Source organism: Pezoporus occidentalis, unplaced genomic scaffold (assembly GCF_034315485.1).
Source record: "Pezoporus occidentalis ecotype Australia unplaced genomic scaffold, CSIRO_AGI_Poc_V1 ctg282, whole genome shotgun sequence".
Classification (NCBI taxonomy): domain Eukaryota; kingdom Metazoa; phylum Chordata; class Aves; order Psittaciformes; family Psittacidae; genus Pezoporus; species Pezoporus occidentalis.
Genome location: NW_026914741.1, coordinates 289559 through 306796, shown reverse-complemented (window position 1 = coordinate 306796; position 17238 = coordinate 289559). Strand labels below are relative to the sequence as shown.

Sequence of the window (17238 nt, the reverse complement as noted above, 5' to 3'; positions counted from 1 at the left end):
TGTGCTTGGGAATTTCATCCTCTGGAGGAAGATGCTGAGCAATTAGCATCGATGGTCAATACTAACAGCCTACACCAGGTTGTAAGGCAGGGGGCAAAACTCCAACCCTGTTGCACATCTGCGAACATGAAGTGATTAATCCAGGAGACCTTGTAACAGTCTTCCAATACCTAGATGGGGCTCCAAGAAACCTGGAGAGAGGCTTTGGACAAGGGCCTGTAGGGACAGGCCAAGGGGAATGGCTTTAACCTGCCAGAGGGGAGACTGAGCTGAGCTCTGAGGCAGAAGCTCTTCCCTGTGAGGGTGCTGAGGGGCTTGGAGCAAGCTGCTCTAGTGGAAGGGGTCCCTGCCTGTGTCAGGGGTTGAACTGGATGAGCTTTAAGGTCCCTTCCAATCCAAACCAGTGTGGGATTCTATGATGCTATGAATGCCACGTCATTTTGCCTAACTGTAAGCAAAATCACATCGGTGTTGATGCAGGGTACAGTGAGGAAGGAGATAAAAGACGAGGGGAGGTGACTGCAGTGGACGCCCTTCTACAAGATCGGTTTCGGTGAGAAAACGTTGAAGCGCGAACCCTCGGAGGCGTGAGGGGCCCCCGGGGCGCCCCCGGCCAGGCCTTCCTGAGAGAAGCGGGGCACCGGGACAGCGTCTGCTGGCGAGGCTGCCCCGCGCTCCCCCCCCGGCTGACAGAGGCCGCGGTCGGGCCCTGAAGGGCGGGGAGGCCGAGCCGGCGGCGCCGCGGGCCCGGCGCGGGGGGCGGTCCGCCGTGCCCCGGCCCGGCCCGGCCCCGCCCTGCTCCCGGCCCCGCCCGCTGCGCTCGCCGCCATGTTGCGGCCGTTGGTGCCGGGTGCGGGGTGAGGCCTGTGCGGGGCTCTGGCGGGGCCCTCAGAGGAGCCGTCAGCGTGGGTGAGTGCCGCCCGCTCGGGCTTGGCCGCGCCGGGGCCCGCCCCTCCCGCTCGCCCTCCGCCTTCCCTGCGCCCTCCCGCCGGCCGAGCGGGTGCTGCCGCCCCGCGGGCAGGGCGGGCGGCCCCGCCGCCGGCGGACCGAGCCCTGCGCTCCCGCCTGCCCGCCGCACTGGCTCTTCCGGTCCGCGGAGCGCCCGCCGCCTTCTCCTCACCTCCCGACCGTCAGCTCCTCCGGCAGCTCCGGTCACGGCTCCGAGTGCTGGCCCGGACCCCACGGCGGTGCGGTGCGGCGCGGCGCTGCGCGGCCCGGTCCGGCGGTGCTGGGACAAACTAACTTCGGCGGGGTTCGCCCACGTGCGGCCGGGGCCGCGGGGCCGCGCCGGGTGTCAGCGCCGGGGGGAGCGGGCGGCGGCCGGGGAGGCCCCAGGCCTTTGTCTTGGGTGGGTCGCGCGTGGAGACGGCGGCAGCGCTGCCACGGGCGGTGACCCCGAGCCCCCGGCCCCGCTCGTACCAGTGATTCCGAACCGCGCTCCTGCAACTTCAGTGGGTGTTGCAGCACCGGGGCCCGTTTGGAGCCTCCGGTTTAATTTCTTACCAGCTGCCGTTCCCCGTTCCTGTACTTTCCCCATGGCCCTGACAGCCCCTGGGTGGGCTCTGCCTTGGTCTGCTTTGGCTGCTGCCAGTTGGCATGTACTGCTTGCGCTTCCTTGGGCCCTGCTCCTGCTATCCGTGCCTTCCCAGATGACAAGCCCTCTTCACATCCCTTCTGCATCCCTCCAGGAGGTGCCATCCCTCCAGGAGGAAGCCCTCTTCTGGGCTGGTGAGAGGAGCCCTTGGCCGATGTTTTCCCATGTACCTCACTGCTATTTTACAGATTTACCAGTATTTACTGCTAACGTTATTTTCCTGTATTATTTAACCTTGGTGTAATTGCATTTTCATGCTTTCCTTTTAGGTGGCAATCTTGAACCTCCTTCTTGAGCAGCATGGTACACGCTGGTTTGAAAGCTCCAGAGGAGCTACTGCAGAGCTCTGAGAAGCCCCAGGAATAGCACCGCTAGCGAAAGGTTTGTATGGTGCATGTATGGAGTGCTTGTCCTGTGGTGCCTCTGCCTGGCTGCAATGTCTTGAAGCTTAGCCACAGCCCTGAGGTTGTACAGACAGCCTCGAGCAAGTTCACAGGGGTGTTTTTGATGGCTTGGAGGCTTCTAGGTTCCATGCTCCTTGGAGAAATGTGCTATAGCGAGGTTGGCTTTGCACATTGAAATACATGTGTTCTACTCTGTAACTCCTTCTTTGCTTGTTTTATTCACCTCTTCTGTTGCTTTGGAAATCTCAACCTCCATGTTTTCACAGGCAAGCAGAGAAAGAAAATTGGATTTCAAGCTTGGGTTTGAAGGCAAGTCCTTTGCACAAGAAAGATGGAGGTTTCGTCTTTCCTCACAAAATAGTTTGCAGGAAGCTTTGACATGATTTCCTTTAATATGCTTCTGTTTGTTATCTGAGAACAGAAATAAATGGTGTTTAGTCAAAATTTTAAATTTGTTTCACTTAAAAGTCACTTTTGTCAGCAAGGTACCTACTTGGTCTTCTCTAGAATCTGAGTCGAGTTTTGCTTTGAGAATTTTAGCTTCATGTATGACATGTTTAAGATGCAGTTTTGAGGAGAAATGCTTGAGTAGAGACTTGCGCTCTCATAATAGCAGAGTGTAAGCTAGTCTTTCATAGGACTCAAAGATGTACACGAAAGCTTCTGAAAATGCACCATTTCTTCCAAGAAAAGCATATTTTGTAATGTTGCAGATACCTCAGGTTTATTTTGTCTGGTATTTTAAAGTAGTGCTGTGTCCAAAGATGTGGATAGGTGGAAAAATCAAGAGTGATTGGCAAGCTCCTTTTTCTCTATATAAAACTTGAGCATTACAGGTTATGCTCAAGATGAAATATCTTCCTTGTGGAAGGGTTTATGTGCCAGAAATTTTGGGAGCTCAGTGGTGCCTTGTTCTCTCCCAGCTGGCACAAGTTTTCTCACCAAAGGAAGGAGAAGTTTTAGGTCAACATTCTTTGCCAACTGCAGTAATCTGGTGTTTCAGAAGTCTTTATCAAGTGCTAGTGATGTGAAGCATATGGATAATCATCTGAGCTTCCAGGGGTGTAGTGCACAGCCGAGCTACCTTGCTTAGGGATGCGATTGTAACGTACTGCACAGCTGTCTGTGGACATTCATATTTGTGGTTTAATTTAAGAATGAGAACAAGTTTAAGCTAAACCACAGTGAGCCACTCTTAAGCCAAGTAAGTCTCCACAGAATGTTTTGCAGTAGATTAACCAAAGCAACACCTATGGGGATTGTCTGGAGGCACAGCTAAAATAAAGCTCAAAGACAGTTATGTCCTCTTGTTCAAAGCTGAAGTGATTTTTCCTGGTCCAGCTCTGTAAAGTGTTCCCCATACCTGCAGTTTTAATGTGACACTTCACAAACATTTAAACCCAGTTGTAAATAATGAAAGCAGCCTTAAATCAGTGGCCTCTATCAGACAGCTCCTTCGTCTCCCTCCGCTTTCTCCCAGGGTCCTTCTTTCTATCTGTGCCTCTCCTCCCAGCTCTGCCCCCTTCTGGGCGCTGTCTCCCTCACTTGCCCCTGGCATTGGCAGCTCTGATGCAGCCCAGGTCAAGTGAGCGTGGCGGGACTTACCTTGCCTGTGGGTGCTCTTTGCCAAGGAACTGGTGCTCTGCTGGCTCAGTTGACACTCTTTGTTGGGTTTGGGGTTTTTTTTTTTAGCTCCCCTGCATACAGTATGCATCAGTTCACATAAATTTGGGGTTTAAGTAGAACATGTATTAAATATTTGGGAAGTCTATATATTGCCCTAACTTGAAAATATTTTGATTAAGCAGGGGAAAACCACTATCCCTGACAATAGCAAACACAAATGTTCAAGTAATTCTGTGCTGTCAGTTTTCATTATGCATCTCATCAGAGCTTCATTATTGCTGTCATAGGTCTCTGTGGTGAGCATCTAAGTCCCCACTATCCCTCTGGAGGGCTTATAAAGAGAGAGCTGGCTGGGAGCACCATTTCTTATGATTTGAATGTGATCCTTTATTCTGTCTTTGGGCAGTTTTGCCTCACATCCTTCTTTAATTAAGGATTGCCTGTGTTTCAGATAAATCCCGCTTCGTTTACCATGCTTTAAGCTGCTGTATTGAAATATTTACTGAAGACTTCTATTGTACAAATTGCTCTGGGTGGGAGTCATCTCACTTTTCTGGCCTGTTTCTCTTGGGCCACCTGTTTACTGCTGCCTTTGTTCAGCAGGACTGAATTCTTCAGAGAATCTGTTGAGAAATCCACAGTGATTGTTGTGTATTGGCTCTAAAAAAACCCGGACAAACAAAAAAGAAACCCGGCACTGATGTTCTTCTGGATCTTTTCTGCAGAGGCTCATGACAGTGGCCGTTTTGGAGTAGAGTTTCATCTGACAGGTTGCAAAGATGTCCCCTGCATGAGCTTGGTGTCATTTAAAAGGTCATGTTTGAACAAGCTCTGTTCTCGGGGACTCAGCATGTTGCTTGAAGCACCAGGAGCAGCTTTGCTCACAGTCCAGAGGGGCCAGGTTGTGGTGCAGGACAGGATTGAACAGCCCTGCCAGCTTGAGCAGGATGAGATCTGAACTTTTGCATATCTTCCATGTGCAGCAAGGGCAGGAGAGGTTCCTTCCCTGTAATGCCCTACAAATGGCACTTCTGTTTTGAAAGCTGTGTTGAAAAAGCTGGGCTAATATTTTTGTGTATAAACAGCTAATCTTGGAATAGTTAAAATGGAAACTGAAGTGTCTGCTGCAGATGTTTCTAGCCTTTGTACCTGCTGTGTTAGCGTTTTGGGCTGTTATGGGTTTTGTCACATAAGATATTTATGCAAATTAGTCTTACAAAGTCTGTCCTTGGGAAAGATGTACCTCACTAAGAATTTTTTTGTATTTTAATTATAGCTTTCATAATGGGGGACATGAAAACCCCAGACTTTGATGACCTCTTGGCTGCTTTTGACATCCCTGATCCGACAAGCCTTGATGCCAAGGAGACCATCCCACCAGCTGGGGAGGAGAATGAGAATCACCTGAAGTCATCAGGAATCTGCATCGATGAGAACGTGTCCTTATCCCACTCTTTGCCTCCCTCTGATACTCCTGTTGTGAGTGTGATAGTGAAGAACACGAGTCGGCAGGAGTCCTTTGAAGCAGAAAAGGAGGGGAATCACCTTGGTACTGGTCTGCTACACAATGGGTTTCGTGGGTCTGATCTGCCATCGGAGGCTCATGCTTTAGTCCATAATTATGGCAAGTTTGAGTCAACTTTTATTAATGGCGACAGCTCAAGAAGTTACTCTGATAAACTGGAGCAGTCCAAGTCAGAGCCTTTGCCAACATTTAGTCAGTTTAGCCCAATTTCCAGCCCTGAACCAGAGGATGCATTCAAAGAGAACAGCATTGGTGATAAACCCAAACATGCCCAAACACCATATTTTCCACCACCTTCAATGTATATACCAACAGGAGCTTCCGTACTAGATCATCTTAGAAAGGTACCAGAGCCTGAATTAAGCATGTTTGATCAATACTGTAAAAAGGAACAGAAGATGGAAATCCACTGCCAGCCGGCAAATAGGCCGGAAATGAGCAGGAGAGAACAAGACAAAGCAGCAGAGAGGTTTTTGGAGTCAAGCAAGGAGTTAGTAGATACCAATAGCTTTCTTGGAGAAGGCTTGGTGTTTGGAGACCTCCCTCACAATAATTTAGGAGAAAAGGGGTCTGTGCCCGAGGTGAGCATGTCTTCATCAATACCACCTCGCCAGAGGTTAAAGCCAGCTCATTCGAAGTTGTCATCCTGCGTGGCAGCGTTAGTAGCTCTTCAGGCCAAAAAGGTTGCATGTATTCCAAAAGGTGAGCAATCAAATCTTACCAAGGAACCTGGTCCTTTTAAAGACGGGATGAAGGGAAGTCCAAAAATGCCCAAGTCACCAAAGAGTCCCCGAAGCCCTTTAGAGGTGGTAAGAAAGGCCAGCAAGCAGCCTGAGAGTCCTCAAAGCGTGTGCAGTGACAGCAGTGGGAAAGGCTCTCCTTCCTTGGCAGCTGGCTCTCCACCAGCTATTCCCAAGGTTAGAATAAAGACTATCAAGACATCTTCTGGTGAAATTAAAAGAACTGTAACTAGAATTTTGCCAGAAAACGATGAGTTGGGCAAATCTTCAGAAGAGTCGCCTGTGGAAACCTCATCTGCTGAAGAGTTTATCAAATCTTTTCCATCCCCTGACACTAGTGTAGTTATGGAAAGCGAGGCCAGCAAGAATTCAACCAAAAATGGGGCTACTGTGGCTGTCCAGCTGTCAAGCATAACAAGTCCTTACGCAGATAGCATGAAAACAGATATTGCTGCAAACAGCACGTGTACTGTGTCTTTATCTCCACTGCCAAACTGTGGCAGTGGTGCCATAAAAGTAGGTGTTAAGAGGCAGCAACAGGGTATCGTGATGCAGCCATCCAGTGTCGCCACCTCTAGCCTTCTTCCCAAAGCCGTGCACTTGGCAAATCTCAACTTGGTCCCACATAGTGTTGCTGCTTCTGTTACGGCAAAGTCATCTGCACAGAGGCGAAGTCAGCCTCAGGTGACACAGATGTCTGTGCCCCTGGTGCATCAAGTCAAGAAAGCTGCTCCCGTCGTCGTGGAAGCTTTTAATAAAGTACTACACAGTGCCAATCCGGTGCCGATATATACTCCAAACCTTAGTCCTCCGCCTGACACCAGTATTAATTTACCTGCCTCTGGGTACTGTTGCCTGGAATGTGGGGACTCATTTGCCTTAGAGAAAAGCCTGACTCAACACTATAGTAGACGAAGTGTTCATATCGAAGTCATGTGCACTCAGTGTTCAACTATGCTACTTTTTTTTAATAAGTGTAGCTTGCTTAAACATGCCAGAGATCATAAGAGCAAAGGATTTATCATGCAGTGTTCTCAGCTGCTAATGAAACCGATTTCCTTAGACCAAATGTTTTCACCTTCTCCTGTGAGCTCTTCAGCCTCTCTGGCTCCTCAGACTTTGCACTCGCCCTCTCCTTCGCGTAAGCCCAGTGCTGCCTCAGGAGGTGGGGTAGGAATTTCTGCTAACACTCAGCCAGCCTTGCCTCTCTATACGGACCCATTGAGACTAATCCGTCACGGACTTAAGTGTTTAGAGTGTAACAAGCAGGCACAGGATTATGTTGCTTTAGCAGCTCATTACCAGAGAACCTCAGAAGATAATGAGAGACTGGTAAGTCATCATTTTAATGTTATTAGTTAAATCTCTGAGTTTAAAGAGATCGTCCTCTCTGCGAGAAATAGGCATCATAGTGGCTTTGTCTAAAAAAGTGCTTGTGGAGAGGATTTGGGATACACACAAGCCCAGGCATGTGCGCATGAAGAGCGTTCAGTGTTGCTTGCTTGTCCTCTTTTTACCCTTTATGTAGTGTGGAGGCAGTGGAGATCCTTGAGCATCAAAGGAAGGTGTTGATCGAGATCAAAGATCACTTGGATGAGGTGTGCAAGAGTGCTGTAGGGGAGGACCAGCAGAGAGTTACCTGAAACAGGTTTTTGTGCTCCAAGCGTGGCTGGAGGAGTTCTGACAAAATTTAATTTTACCTTTTTTAGAACTTGTGCCAGAATCTGTGTAACGCTTTGAACACTGGGAGCTGTTTCCCTTGTTAGTGTGGTAGAGTGTATATTGGGACAGAACTGGTTGAGAGGCAAGAGGGTGCAGTGTGTAGGGTAGATGGTTGGTTTTGGTTATTTTTGCAACTTTGAGTGAGAGAGGGACGAGTCATGTTTCTAAAGGAGGGCTCAAGAGCCTTGTGATGTTTTCCTGCCTTTCTCCAGTGCTGCCCTGCTTGGGTGTCCATCACCTTTGTGGACCTCCCTCATGGGTGCAAATGCAGGGTCTGAATCCTCTTTGAAACTCTTCAGTTTCTACTGATGAAGAGGAGGAGATGCTTTTTGTTCTGTACCAAGACCATACACATTGTTTACATTTTCTGCTTTGGAAGATGGGGTCAATCCTGTGTAAATATAAGCCAACCTCAAGTTGACCAGGAGGAGGAATCGTTTCTCCTTATCTCTTCAGATGAGGTGAAAGCTTTCCATGTTGCTGTGTCTGCCAGCAGAGCTGGCAGGCTCCCAGTGCAGTCTCCTCCACAGGCTTCACAGACAAGAACTCTGTGTCAACATGAGACATTTGAGGAGATGACCACCCATCCCTGCCATGACCATTGTAGGACTTGCATACTCCAGTGCATCCCTTTGCTTGTTAAATGGCTTGCAGGAGTGTTGAGGTTGCTGTGGTCACATTGAGATTTTCTGTTATCTTCTTCTTAAATTCAGCACCATCAAAAAAAAAATATGGCTGGATGGTTTTTATGTTGTAAAAGATAGTGAGGCCAGAAGGCACCGGTGTGGCCAGAGTCACACTCTGTGCCCAAGGCAGAGCAGCAACTGCTGTGCTCTGCCAACACCCAAACTTACTCTTCAACTTTAATGCAGTTTTAGGAAATGTCAGCAGTCTGGAATCTTCACCTTCAGGGGATGGGATATAATGAATGCTCCAAAGTGAGCTAAAATGTTAATCGGTCACATTAAAAATGTATTTCCTATTTTTGTTGTGGGATTATCAATTCAAGAGCATTTTAAAGAGAGGAGGAATGTCTGCTAGTAAGTATTTTTAGCTTGTAATCAAATAATTTATTCTGTAACTTAATAAAAGAGTTTAAGCCTCACTTCAAGTTAGCTCTGCTAGTTGGGAGATTGTTTTTGTAGTATTTTTCTGCATAGAAGCATTGACAAACTGGGAAAAGAGGCAATGTTAGATGTTGTAAAACCATCTCCTTCTCCCTGTTTGATATTTCCATGCTTATATTCAGTGGGATGCATGCATTGCACTGGGGGTCCTTCTCCACTGTATCTGCTGTCCTCCAGGCTCCCGGTGGTCTCCATGCTGTTCCCAGAACATCTGTTTCAGCAAAGCTGTTTCATTTCTAAAGGAAATATGAGTTTGTACCCATATGCCTGTAATTGCATGCCTCCAGATTTAGCAGTAGCTAATGGAAACCATCCCTCTGCCTTCTAGCAGTACCCAGGGTATTTGGTGTCACTGGACTAAGAGGTAAAAGGATGGGTAAAATTCAGTGGTCTGCAGTAGATGGGTGCCATGCTCAGCTTCTCTGAGCGGCTCAAGGGAGAGGGTGTGGATTGCCAAATGTCTTACTTGGGTAGCACACTGCATAACAAGACATGGGAAGCCAAAGGTGTTGCAGATCAGGGGTGTTAATGAACTTCAGTCTGATATTAGACATGGTTTTAGAAGGAGATAGACATATGGGCTGTTGGAGTATGCATCACAAACTCCTGAAACAGGAAAACATGAACTGGCTGAACCCATTCCAAGTAGGTGCTGTGGACATCTGTAACTCTGCATTAATGAAGCTGATTTTTTGCATTGCTGTGTTTAATTTGGTCAGAAAAAGGAGGAATATTGGTAGGAGCTGGAGGTTATCAGTGAGTGTTCACAGAACACTTTTTTTGTGGTGGAAGTGGTTGAAAACTCTGGTTTCCATCTCTAGAGTGGCAGTGAAACTGTGTTGCTGAGGAAGGCATTACTGTAACATCTGTATTCAACATAACTCATCCTTTGTGCCCCCTGTAGTGGATCAAACCATTATGTCTGCATGGCAGAAGGTCTTGATTGGTACTTCTAATTAAAAAATTGGTACTTCTAATTAAAAAGTAAGGTACAGCAGTGATTGTTGTATACCCAGGTGTGATCTGGAGCACACTGCTGTTGCAGGACAATCTGCAATGGTGTTAACAGTTGTGGTCAAGCTCAGATGTGAACTGCATCCCTAGATCTCAGGAGACTGTTTAGTATTTATCATGATTTTGCACATTTGAGCAAAAACTAGTTGTGTGTTTCTTCCTTCGCACCTGATGCTTTTCTCACTATATTCAAACACTGGTTTAGAAGCAGCTATGGGATTTGAGGGAGAGATTGCAATAATTTCTTAAAGCTAACAAAAAAACTGCACTGTAATTTTTTTTTTTTTTAATTTTAATTTCTTACTCAATCCCAGAATTTAGACACAAGCACTTTGCAATGCCTTCTTCTCCTTGAGAAAGTATGGAGTATCTTTATATTTTCTATACAAAGGTATGGCTTGATTAATGCCTTTTAAAGAGCTTCAAGAGGTAGCAGGGCAGGTCCCCACTGTATTATGGCCTAAAGCTTATCTGTGACTATTCAGATGCCTGGTACCAGACTATACTAAAAAAGAGGAGTCTTGGGAAGGCTAGGTGGATGCATAAGGGAAGGAGCATCTTTGGCTGAAGATGAAGGGTGAAATTGATTTATCTGCAGCACCTGGATTTGATTTAGAAGATGGAGGCCCCTGACCTATGGAAAATAAACTAGGTGGATTTTTTTATTGATGTTCTTAGAAGCTTTTCTGTTAAATGATCCCAAATCTAGATTATTAACCATGACGGGCATATCTAACATGACCGTAACTTGAGAAACTGAGCAGACTTTGAAGTGATCAGTTACAGTGCTTTTTAGCTCAAAAACCTTTATGAATGGGTATGTCACCTTGTTAACAAGGAAGGGTTGATCCAGTCAGCTTGATGAAGAAAAGCAATAGCAGCAAAAAGACTTATTTTTCAGTATGATGTCTTCAGTTATCCAGAAGCTGAAGGACAAGCAAGCTGCGGTCAGAGGCATCAGTGATTAGACTGGAGAGGGGGAGCAGCCTAAGCTGGCTCTGCTCCATGAGAAGCTTTATCCTGTGTTGATAATTAAGGCTTCTCACTTCAGCTGGCATTTCTTACCATGACTTTGTGAATTACTTTGACATCTTTACACTTTCCTGTAGCTGTTTTAAAGGTGATTGTTGGGTTTTGTGTCTGTTTGTTCCAGTTGATGGCTTGGGAAATACTTGGTATTACATTTTTGAAGGGCCTTGAGTAAAGCCCATATTAATAGGATAGATAAGGGGTAAATGACTTTTCCAGGTGTGTGCAAAATGAGAATGACGTGGCTGGTTATTTTGGAGGAAAGCACAGATATGTATGTGGTTTGGACAGCAGGGAAAGGAGGAGATTTGGAACAAGTGAATAGGAAGAGAGGGGGATGATGCTGTGGTTAAGAAGGTGGAGTAGAAAGACGTTCAGAAAAACGATTGAGAGCTTGGCCTTAATACTGCATTTTAGACTTGTGGTGGCTACATGATTGAAATTGTTCGAAGTACAGCAGGGGAATTCTACCTGGCTAATTATTATATTGAATATGTATAAGATTAAGGCAGTTCTTCTCAGCTGAATACCATAGTGGGATCTCTGTGGCTTAAACTGAGTATACAGGCTTTGAGAACTGTGAGTTAATCCACTTCAGAAATACAAAGAACTGGATTTAGTGGATGTATGTTTTGAGTGGATTGTCTCAAGGGCTCACAGTTACTTTGCCTTTTTTTGGAGACTGGTGAGGCCAATTTTGCAGTTTTTTGCAAGCTTGTGAATTGAGTTGCTCGATAGGTTTACTGTTTTTCAATCATAGAACAGCAAGAAGAAAGCAGTACGTGAATTCGAGTATCTGGTAGGTTGGATTTTGTTCAAACTGGAAGCTATGCTTTATGCAGACATTGTGCTTTCCCAGATGTTCAAAAGGTGGTAGCAGATGTTTGGTGTAATTTAAGGACTGTTTGGTCTGACTACAGCAGTATTAGATTCTAGAGCAAGATTATTTGGGGGGGGGGGGGGGGGAAGGATTATTAAATAGGTGTAGTTAATGCCAAATCAATCTGATACACATATTCTAATTTATTTTTGGAGTAGAGAAGTGAGTAGATACTAATCTTCTTGATGTTCAGTGAGCTAGTTGTTAGAGTGCCGTATGGGGAACAGCCATACTGAAGAAGTTGAATCATGAGGAGCCAGGAGGTGGCTGATCTCTTCTCCAAGGGATGAGTGATAGGACCAGAGGAAACGGCCTCAAGCTGCACCAGGCCAGGTTTAGATGGAGCTGAGGAGAATTTTGGTGCTTTTGTTGGGTCTGAAATAACTCTGACCTGGATGATACTGATGCAGGGGATTTATGTCAACCTGCAGTACTAGTCCAGGCTGCATTAATACTCCCTGTCACCACTAGAAATAATCTAGCTGAAGAAAAGTGTATTGTTTTGTTTGTTAGGGATAATCAGGAATAAGTGAGGGAAGAATGACCGGAGAGCTGGAAACAGGATCTCTGGAGAGGAAATTGAATCATAGAATCATAGAATCGTTAGGGTTGGAAAGGACCTTAAGATCGTCTAGTTCCAACCCCCTTGCCGTGGGCAGGGACACCTTACGCTAAATTATATCACCCAAGGCCTTGTCCAACCTGGCCTTGAACACTGCCAGGGATGGAGCATTCACAACCTCCCTGGGCAACCTATTCCAGTGCCTCACCACCCTAACAGGAAAGAATTTCCTTCTTATATCCAATCTAAACTTCCCCTATTTAAGTTTTAACCCATTACCCCTTGTCCTGTTACTGCAGTCTCTAATGAAGAGTCCCTCTCCAGCATCCCTATAGGCCCCCTTCAGATACTGGAAGGCTGCTATGAGGTCTCCACGCAGCCTTCTTTTCTCCAGGCTGAACAGCCCCAACTTTCTCAGCCTGTCTTCATACGGGAGGTGCTCCAGTCCACTGATCACCCTCGTGGCCCTTCTCTGGACTTGTTCCAACAGTTCCATATCCTTTTTATGTTGAGGACACCAGAACTGCACACAATACTCCAGGTGAGGTCTCACAAGAGCAGAGTAGAGGGGCAGGATCACCTCCTTCGACCTGCTGGTCACGCTCCTTTTGATGCAGCCCAGGATACAGTTGCTTTCTGGGCTGCAAGCACACACACTGAAGCTGGCTCATGTTCATTTTCTCATCAACCAACACCCCCAAGTCCTTCTCCGCAGGGCTGCTCTGAATCTCTTCTCTGCCGAACCTGTAGCTGTGCCTGGGATTGCTCCAACCCAGGTGTAGGACCCTGCACTTGGCATGGTTAAACCTCATGAGGTTGGCATCAGCCCACCTCACAAGCGTGTCGAGGTCCCTCTGGATGGCATTCCTTCCCTCCAGGGTATCAACCGAACCACACAGCTCGGTGTCATCGGCAAACTTGCTGAGGGCGCACTCAATCCCACTGTCCATGGCAGCGACAAAGATGTTAAACAAGACCGGTCCCAACACCGATCCCTGAGGGACACCACTCGTTACTGGTCTCCAGCCGGACATTGAGCCATTGACCACAACTCTTTGCATGCCGCCATCCAGCCAGTTCTTTATCCACCGAGTGGTCCACCTATCAAATTGATGTCTCCCCAATTTAGAGACAAGGGTGTCGTGGGACAGTGTCAAATGCTTTGCACAAGTCCAGGTAGATGACATCAACTGCTCTACCCCTGTCCATCAGTTCTTTTAGCCCCATTATAGAAGGCCACCAAATTGGTCAGGCAGGATTTCCCCTTAGTGAGGCCATGCTGGCTGTCACCAAGCACCTTGTTGATTTTCATGTGCCTTAGCATGCCTTCCAGGAGAATCTGCTCCAAGATTTTGCCAGGCACAGAGGTGAGACTGACTGCTCTGTAATTCCCCGGGTCATCCATTTTCCCCTTCTTGAAAATGGGGGTTATATTTCCCTTTTTCCAGTCATCAGGAACTTCACCTGACTGCCATGATTTCTCAAATGTGATGGCCAGCGGCTTCGCAACTTCATTCACCAGCTCCTTCAGGACCCGTGGATGGATTTCATCAGGTCCCATGGACTTGTGCATGTTCAGATTCTTAAGATGGTCTCGAACCAGATCCTCTCCTACAGTGGGCCCAAGGTCTTCATTCTCACAGTCCCTGCGTCTGCCTTCCAAGACTTGGGTGGTGCAGTCAGAGCCTTTGGCAGTGAAGAGGGAGGCAAAGAAGTCATTCAGAACCTCAGCCTTCTCCAAATCCAGGGTAGCCAGTTCTCCTGAGAGCTTCCTGAGGGGGCCTACATTCTTCCTTGTCTGGTTTTTATTTTCTATGTACCTGTAGAATCCCTTCCTGTTATCTTTAATACCTCTAGCTAAGTTTAATTCTAACTGAGCCTTAGCTTTCCTAACCTTGTCCCTAGCTTCTCGGACAACATCCCTGTACTCTTCCCAGGCCACCTGTCCTTGCTTCCACTTGCTTCCTCAGGAGCTCCTTATCCATCCAATGAGGTCTCCTGGCCCTCCTGCTGCACTTCCTTCTAGTTGGGATGCAACACTCCTGAGCTTGCAGCAGGTGATACTTGAATATCAACCAACAGTCTTGGGCCCCTCTGCCCTCTAGGGCTATATCCCATGGAACCTTCTGAAGCAGGTTCCTGAAGAGGCCAAAGTCTGCTCTTTTGAAGTCCAGGGCAGTGAGCTTGCTGCACGCTCTTCTCACTGTCCTGAGGATCACAAATTCGAGCGTCTCCTGATTGCTGCATCCAAGGCTGCCCTGGAGCATCACGTTTCCAACGAGCCCTTCCCTGTTGGTGAGCATGAGGTCAAGCATGGCACCTCTTCTTCTTGGCTCCTCTATTACTTGCAGAAGGAAGTTGTCTTCCATACAATCGAGGAACCTCCTGGATTGCTTGTGCTGGGCCGTACCGTCCTTCCAACAGATGTCAGGGTGGTTGACGTCACTCATGAGAACAAGGGCCTGTGAGCGTGAGGCTTTTCCTATCTGTCTATAGAGTGCTTCATCCGTAGGTTCTCCTTGATCAGGCGGTCTGTAACAGATCCCCACAGTAATGTCTCCCATAGCTATATTCCCTTTAACCCTGACCCACAAACTCTCTGTGGACTGCTCACCTGTCCCCAGACAGAGTTCCATACTCTCCAGCCTATCCCTAACATAAAGGGCAACTCCTCCTCCCCGCCTGCCAGGCCTGTCCTTCCTAAAGAGCCTGTAACCTTCCAATCCAACACTCCAGTCGTAGGAGCCATCCCACCATGTTTCTGTGATGCCTATTATATCATACCCCGGTAGATGTGCACACATCTCTAATTCCCCTTGTTTGTTCCCCATGCTCGGGGCGTTTGTATAGAGGCATCTGAGCCGAGCTCCAAATGAAGCCGGCTCATTGGCTGGAATATCTCTACATTGCTCCAAGCATTTATTATAGGTTCTGGGAACTGACTGGGTGTGTTGGAATGGAATGATGCCCCCTCCCCCAGCACATCTAGTTTAAAGCATCCTTGACCAGTCTGGCAAGCCTCCTACCAAAACTGCGCTCAGGGCAGCTCCACCAGCCCCCAGTAGACCTGGCCTACAAGCTTGGGTCCCATGTTCAAGACACCCAAACCCGACTACGACACCACCCTTTTAACCCGTTATTAACCTGGCCAATCCTCCTAGCTTTTTTTATGTCCTCCCCTGTACCCTGGAGAATTGATGAAAAGACCACCTGAGCTCCAGAGCCCCTAACCACCTCCCCCAGGGCTCTGTAGTCCTTGTTTATGTTCCCCAGGCTACTACTATCTATATCCCTAGCACCCACATGTATCACCAGGAGTGGGTAATAGTCCATGGGACTTACTAGAGCAGGCAGCCTCTCTGCCAACATCCCTGATCTGTGCCCCTGATAGGCAACACACCTCCCTTGAGACAGGGTCTGGACGGCAGACGAGTGCTTCTGTCCCTTTCAGTGTAGAATCCCCTACTACTACGACCCGCCACTTTTTCCTAGCAGCGCCAGTAGAGATCTTTAGCAGTGCATCAGCCGGCTGTTTCTGGCTCGAGTGCGCTTCCTCATTAGCCCCCTGCAGGACAGCAAAGCGGTTCTGCGTGGAGACAGGGGATTTAGGGGGAAGCCCCTTGCTTTTGGTTGTCCTTTTCCTTCTTTTTTTTTTGTTGTTGTTGTTTTTTTTTTGTCACTAATTCCCAGCTTCCCGGGTTAACGGCCTCTTTCTTTCCTTCATGTGGTAGAGGTGAAGCTCGAGGCCCCTGCACCGTTTGGGCCGGGAGCAAGCATTCCTGCTTCCTCTCAGCTTCCCTGACACCTCGCAGCCTATTAACAGCATCCCGCAGCTCAGCCCCTGCTGCAGGAGCACCTCCACCAGGGAGCACCGAGTGCAGCCCTGCCCACTGTGCACCCTCCCCTCAGGAGACCAGTGCAGGCACTCTCTACACTCAGAGCTCTGCACTGCAGCCTCCCCTCTCATCGGCTCTGTCCGGGTGCCTACGCTGGCCACGCCGGGGCAGCCAGAGCAGAGGTCCTAGATCGGGCTCTGGTCATACGACGAGTGCTCACCATCCCGCTCGCCTGCCCGCGCGGACTGCTGCGCAAACTGCCTCGACCCGCTCTGTTTGCCCGCTCTGTTCGCCGCGCTCCTGGTCTCCCTCGACCTGCTCTGTTCGCCGCGCTCCCTGGGGCAGGTTTTTAACCAGTCAGGGCTGGTGCCGCTGCTTCAGGCTCCCCCCCAGTGTGAGTCAGCTGCTCGCTCTCGTCAGCTGAGCTGCCGGCTCCCGGGCAGGTCCTGTCGAGGACTTGAGGCTCCCTCGGTGGCTCTTGTCGCTCTGAGGTGAGGCTCCTGGACGCTGATCTCCCCCTCGCTCCGGTGTTGAAGGCGTCCTCTCTCGAGCTGCTCACCTCAGCAATTGAATTGAATTGAAAAAACCTTTGAGTTTAGCTTGGCAAAGGCCTGGTAAGTTAGGGTGAGTTGCCTTCAGTACCGAAGTGGACACAGTCTTAAGGTGAGGGTTGTGTCGCTTTTCCTCCACCAGAAACTGTAAGTAAGAACTTCCTGCACTTGCAGGGATCTCCCTGGGTAGTTCCTTAGCATCCAGCAGGTTTTTGTAGCTTTCTCAGGGCTGGACTCAAATTACAGATGAACAAAACCACTGTAGCTCCTGGTGCCTTCATCTTAGATGTGGTTTTCCTGATGGAGTGAGAGTGGATACAGAGGACGCTGTATCTAGTGTGATGTTTATATAAAAGAGCTGTTTTAAACTTGGGGCAAGAATGATATAAGAACAGACTGAAATAGATTTACGCTGAAAATCAGAGGATGGTCGACAGTCATCAGAGGAGTGAATTCTGGAAGAGGTTTGCAGCAGAAGTAACGAACAAAAGCCACAAACTGGTATTGAGACAGAGCTTGCTTGTTTTTTTGGCAAGGACAAACCAGTGCACAATAACGTACAAGAATTCAAAGTACTTTCTGACCCTCTTGGGCATAATTGTCCATCTACTGGTAACCAGAGATGTTT

The 17238-nt window shown here is 48.2% G+C and overlaps 1 protein-coding gene across 9 annotated transcripts in view; it reads left to right on the top strand.

The window, feature by feature from the left end:
* Nucleotides 1-813: 813 nt before the first annotated feature.
* ZNF592 (zinc finger protein 592) overlaps nt 814-17238 on the top strand; it is a 45261-nt gene continuing 28836 nt past the window's right edge. For 5 of the 9 annotated variants that reach the window (XM_062625757.1, XM_062625764.1, XM_062625763.1 and 2 more), the window contains exons 1-3: nt 814-909; nt 1864-1975; nt 4901-7221. In XM_062625757.1, the coding sequence (XP_062481741.1) occupies nt 4909-7221 (2313 nt within the window). In that variant the 5' untranslated portion in view covers nt 814-909; nt 1864-1975; nt 4901-4908. Of the gene's footprint in view, nt 910-1211; nt 1349-1653; nt 1761-1863; nt 1976-4900; nt 7222-17238 lie in introns of those variants that run through there. The other 4 variants (XM_062625761.1, XM_062625759.1, XM_062625758.1 and 1 more) reach the window with 4 other exon arrangements.